Source organism: Balaenoptera ricei, chromosome 15 (assembly GCF_028023285.1).
Source record: "Balaenoptera ricei isolate mBalRic1 chromosome 15, mBalRic1.hap2, whole genome shotgun sequence".
In the NCBI taxonomy this organism is placed as follows: domain Eukaryota; kingdom Metazoa; phylum Chordata; class Mammalia; order Artiodactyla; family Balaenopteridae; genus Balaenoptera; species Balaenoptera ricei.
The window spans coordinates 10,955,539-10,961,538 of NC_082653.1; the positions used below are offsets into that span (position 1 = coordinate 10,955,539).

A 6,000-nucleotide genomic window follows, 5' to 3' on the forward strand; every position below is an offset into this window, starting at 1 on the left:
CCCGAAGGTTCTGATTCAGGGAGCCGGGCCAGCTCGGTGTACGTCCACCGGGACATCCACATCTGCGGTCCCCCTGCTGCCACGCCAGCCCCTCCGACGCGTTCCGGCACTGCAGCCCTAAGTCCACAGATCTGATCCCGTCTTTCCCCTGCTCACACCCAGCTTGGCCCTGCTCACAGCTTCTATCCATGACACCCCAGAATCGAATCCAGACTCCTCCCCTTGACCCCAGGCCCTGGTCTGGCCCTGCCTCCTCTCCCCTTTATCACTGAGGTCCACCCACTCAGGCACCTCCGGAGGCCTCATTTTTCCCTGTCTCCAGCGACACACATGATGCCAGATCTTTGCCTGGAGGTTCCTTCCAATCTTCCTGTGCGTCCCTATCATAGCCCCTCAGGTGTCGCCCTCGTGGCATTTATTACCGTTAGTTACTCTGTAGGGTGACTCCTAGTGGGCTCATCCACCTGACCGCGGTGCCACTCCTTGAGGGCAGGCATCGCCATCTGTCTCACTGGCCTCTCCCCGGTACCCGGCACAGTGCCTGGCACACAGCAGATCTTCCATAAAGATCTGAGGAATAAATTAATACAGAACTACATCTCGAGACAGAGTAGACTGTGCCCTGGCACCCACCCACAGACTTCTAATCTGAACATCTGAATTTGAATGCCGAAAGGGGATCAGTAGGTCACAAGAATAAGACACACGCCAGGGTTCCCATAGGCACAGGGTGTTTGCAGGTTGGACACAATAAAATATTCTTTGCTTCCACAAAGAAACAGTCTCTTCTACATTTTTTCTTGAAACTCAAGGGCATTTTTGGCTAATTTATGTTTTCCTATTTCAGTCCAGACACACGGTTTGGAGAAATAGTTCCCTTTCCTCTTATCATGACTACAGAAAATTCAAAGGTTCAAGCACAAGGGTAAATGGTAACTGATACCAACTTCGGTATGAGGGAGACAATGAGGAGGAGTGGGGACTGTGGCAAACAGGAGACCACACTAGGAAATAGGGACCTAGGATTACCAGACTGTCCATTATTTTAAATAAACAAGAAACTCAGATTTTCTTCATGAAAATTCTCCATTTAAAACCCCTATGTGGGGCTTCCCTGGTGGCGCAGTGGTTGAGAATCTGCCTGCCAATGCAGGGGACACGGGTTCGAGCCCTGGTCTGGGAAGATCCCACATGCTGCGGAGCAGCTGGGCCCGTGAGCCACAATTACTGAGCCTGCACGTCTGGAGCCTGAGCTCCGCAACAAGAGAGGCCGCAATGGTGAGAGGCCCGCGCACCGCGATGAAGAGTGGCCCCCGCTTGCCGCAACTGGAGAAAGCCCTCGCACAGAAACGAAGACCCAACACAGCCATAAATAAATAAATAAATAAAAATTAAAAAAAAAAAACAAAAAAACCCCTATGTGAATTGAACCCATCACATTCAGCCTCTGGGCCACCAGTTTGCAACCCCTGATCTAATCCACGTGTGGTTAACAGGCGCTTTCCCCCATCATCCTCTGCCCACTCAAGCAAAGTCCGTAGGTGTGAGAAAGTGCTGGCTTCCTTTATTTCCTTCCATGTAGGCCATTAACCCCATCTGTGGGCCAAATCTGTCCTGCGTTCCAGCACAGGAACCAAATGGAATTCTCAGAGTCTGGTCAGGAATTCACCCTTGGGTGGGTATCAGGACTCAGCCATTCGGGAGGGCCCTGAGCTCCCCTCCCTCCTAAATCACAGGGCACCCAAGAGGCAAACATCTCTCTCTCTCTCTCTCCCTGCCATCTTGAAGCAGCTTCCGGAGATCCTGCCTGAAACTTCCCCCAAAAGAGGAAGTTCAAACCAGAAAAAGAGAGAAAGTAAAACACAAAAAGCTGGTTGGACAGAAAAACCCAAAGGCACCAGAAATAGTAAAATGCTCACCTGCTGACTCATCTCAATATGCCGCCCTTCAGCGGCTCCTCGATCCGGGGAGACAGTGCAAAGTCCCAGCATGTTTCTGCCCCCTCACTAGCCCCACCTCCCACAGCTCCCCCTTCTCCCTGCTGCTTGCTCTTCTATCCTGGTGATCACCCTGCTTCATCCCACCCCAGGATCTCTGCCAGTTATTTCCTCTGCCTGGGATGTTTTCCTCCTACCTCTCAGCCCGGTGAACTTCTATTCATGCTTCAGAGCTCAGCCTAAAATGATGCTGCCTCAGGGAAGCCCTCCCTGAACACTCCCAGACAAAGTGGGGTCCCTCTGCTAATTGCCCCCCTGGACCTCTGTGCTCCCTCTTCCCTGCCCATTCCTGAGGGGTTACCACTCGGGTCTCAAGCTTTCTTGGAGAGGCCTTCCCCACCCCATGTCTCCCAGACACAAAGACACCCTCTATCACATCACCCATGCCCACATTCTCCACGGCATTCATCACAATTTAGAGGTTTTGTATGTTACGTGTTTACTGTCTGACAGTCGGGCCATGAGAGTGGGAGCCCTTGTGTGTTTCACTCCCCGCACGCAGCAGGGGTTCAAGGTGTTGAATGACGAAGGCCCACTTCCCTAAGAACCCCAGGACACCCCTAGGACTGGAGCTGGCTCTCTGTGAGACTCCTACTGCTCCATTTAAAAGCCCAAAGTGGCCCTAGGACAGGGGCTGGTACAGGAGGCACTGGCTGCCCAGACCTGTTCCCAAACCAGACTTTCCCTTTCCAGTTCCTTTGCCCATCTGCAAACAGCTTCCGTGCGAGGACCTGCTAATGAATTAAGCTTTAAGCAGAGGCTGCAAGTGACTCCACTCTGGCAGTTTTTGCTTCTTTGGGTAAATAAACTTCAGCAAGAGCTCTAAGTGGCTTTATTGCCGCGTGGAGCTACAGGGAGTTCGGCTCTTTTTTTTTTTTATTTTTATTTTTATTTTTTATTTTTTTTATTTTTTTTAAAATTTATTTATTTATTTATTTATGGCTGTGTTGGGTCTTCGTTTCTGTGCGAGGGCTTTCTCTAGTTGCGGCAAGCGGGGGCCACTCTTCATCGCGGTGCGCAGGCCTCTCATTATCGCGGCCTCTCTTGTTGCGGAGCACAGGCTCCAGACGCGCAGGCTCAGTAGTTGTGGCTCACGGGCCCAGTCGCTCTGCGGCATGTGGGATCTTCCCAGACCAGGGCTCGAACCCGTGTCCCCTGCATTGGCAGGCAGATTCTCAACCACTGCGCCACCAGGGAAGCCCCGAGTTCGGCTCTTCATTACGGCCATTACAAATGAGCATGAGCCAGCCTGCGTCTGAGTTAAAGAGAGCCCTGAGTGAGCAAATGAAGTTAATACATGCAGCTTCTCCTGAAGGCTGTCCCTAATCGAGACAAGATGAGGCTGGGTTGAGCCGCTGGACACAGTGACATCTTGCTGCTGAGAGCAAGGGGGAGAAAGAACACGAAAGACGCTCAGGTTACTTAAACCCTTAAGCAGGTACCCAACCTAAATGCCCATCCCTGGGGGTGTGGTTCAGAAATTACAGGACATTCATAGGATGTTGCTTATTCAGTGAGGGCCTCAGTTTTCAGTTATGAAGTTGACATAACATCCTAGCCACTGGGTCACTGCCAGGATGCAATGACATAATCCATGGACAGAGTGCAGCACGCTGCTGGCACATAGTATGTGCTCAGAAAATAGGAGGAATTATTCTGTAATGGTGGGACACGAAGCAGCCAAGGAATGATGAAGACCTACACTCTCTGACGCAGAAGCCGCCAGCGTCTTATGACTATTAAGTGCTTAAAACGTGGCTGGTCCAAACTGAGATGTGCTATAAGTTCAATCGTCCAAGCCTGATTTTGAAAACTTACTTCAGGACTTCCCTGGTGGCGCAGTGGTTAAGAATCTGCCTGCCAGTACAGGGGACACGGGTTCGAGCCCTGGTCCAGGAAGATCCCACATGCTGCGGAGCAACTAAGCCCGTGCACCACAACTACTGAGCCTGCGCTCTAGAGCCCGCAAGCCACAACTACTGAGCCTGTATGCCACAACGACTGAAGCCCCTGTGCCTAGAGCCCGTGCTCCGCAACAAGAGAAGCCACCGCAATGAGAAGCCTGCGCATGCACCGCAACGAAGAGTAGCCCCCGCTCGCCATAACTAGAGAAAGCCCGCGCACAGCAACGAAGACCCAATGCAGCCAAAAATAAATTTATATATAAAAAAAAGAAGGAATCACTATAAAAAAAAAAAAGAAAACTTACTTCAAAGAAAAGAATGTAAAAATCTCCTTAAATTTTTTTACGTTGATGACATGTTGAAAGGATATTTTGGAGACACTTATTTTAAATACATTGAAACTTGCAGATCTAAATCTTATAGTGTTTAATGTCAATTAAATCTCAATAAAACTGGAAAAAATTAAATATATTGAAACTAATTTCATCTGTTTCTTTTTCCTTTTTTATTTGGCTCCTAGAATATTTAAAATTACATGGATGGGGGACTTCTCTGGCGGTCCAGTGGTTAAGACTCTGAGCTCCCAATGCAGGGGGCATGGGTTCAATCCCTGGTCGGGGAACTAAGACCCCAGATGCCACGTGGCGTGGCCAAAAAAAGAAAAAGAAAAAGAAAATTACATGGACGGCTCACATCTTTGGCTCAAATTATATTTCTATTGGACAGCTCTTATAGATACATTCTGACATGGAAATATGTCCATACTATTTTTTTTAATTGAGATATAACTCACACACCATAAAATTTACTCTTTTAAAGTGTACGATTCTGTGGTTTTCAGTGAATTCACAAAGTTTTGCAACCATCAGCATAATTCCAGAACTATTTCATCACTCTGAAAAGAAGCCCTATACCTTACCATTAAGTCACTCTCCATTTGTCCATGCTATTTTGAATAAAGAAAAGCAAGTTACAGAACATTATTCTAGTATCACGTGGGTTTTTTTGGTAAAAACTAATTATGTATAATTATTAGTATATATGCATACCTACATTTGTAAATGCATTTTTAATATGTTTGGAATGATGTACACCAAACTGTGAAAGATGGTTACCTCTGGGAACTAGAATTGAGGTGAGAGAGAAAAAGGAGAGGGTGCTTACCCTTTATTTTAAATACTTCTGTACCGCTTCTGAGATTTAAAAAGAGAATGGATTGACTTTCTGGCCCTACATAACTCCTGGTGAACTTCGGTAAATAACTTTCACGGCACTGTCAACATACTGGCTTCAGCTGGAAGATAAAGTGGCTAGTTTTAGATCTACTTTTTATTCTGTGCTTTTAAAATAGAAAGTACAGCCAGAGATGAGGTATTTTCCCTCCTAGCAACAGAAGCGTACCGAGGCCGGGAGCATCCTCGCACAGACGCAGCCTGCCCGCCTCCGCCCGGCATGTAGCATCGGCTCGGAGCAGAGCAGGCCGAGCGCCCGGGCAGGGGCAGGACCGGGGGTCAGCCTCCCCCGGGCCCAGGCTGGCAAAGGGCAGCAGCTCCGAGCGCGCCTCAGTCTGGCATTCCGGAGGATGCTGGAGGGGGGTCTCAGGTAGGGATGGGAAGCGAGTCTGGGCCCTCGAGAACCGGGGCTGGAGGAGGGGGCGGGCGCGACCTGACGCGCATCTCTGCGCGACGCCAGACAGCCACCGCTCCGCAAAGGAGGGGCCCCTCGGACCCCCAGCGCGGGTCCGAAGCCCCAGCGCCAGGTACGAGAGAATGCTGCGGGGAAGCCGAGGGTCCGGGTCCAGCGCGCAAGGGGTCCCCATTCGTCCACTCCTCCCCGGGGGAGGGCGAGTCCTGGATCCCCCAACCCCAAGACCCGCCTCCCCCGCTTCCAACCCCGTCCCCTACCTCGGCCCCGGGCTCGGGGGTCAGGAAGAGCGCGAGCTCGCGCGCCCCGCTGCGCACGGGCTCCGGCCGATCGGCGTCCACGAGCAGCATGAGGAGCGCGGCAGAGTCCAGTTGGCGGAGGCTGCCAGGGAACCCGACGCCGCGTCCTGGCCTCGGAGCCCCGCCCCCAACCGGCTGCATGCCCCGTGGCCCGCC

The 6,000-nt window shown here is 50.9% G+C and overlaps 1 protein-coding gene across 1 annotated transcript in view; it reads right to left on the minus strand.

Moving 5' to 3' along the window:
* The window catches only part of BCAS4 (breast carcinoma amplified sequence 4), a 61,642-nt gene extending 55,642 nt beyond the window's left edge, over positions 1-6,000 (minus strand). Inside the window, exon 1 of the mRNA XM_059897394.1 lies at positions 5,806-6,000. Within this exon, the coding sequence (XP_059753377.1) occupies positions 5,806-5,985 (180 nt within the window). The 5' untranslated portion in view covers positions 5,986-6,000. The remainder of the gene's footprint in view (positions 1-5,805) is intronic.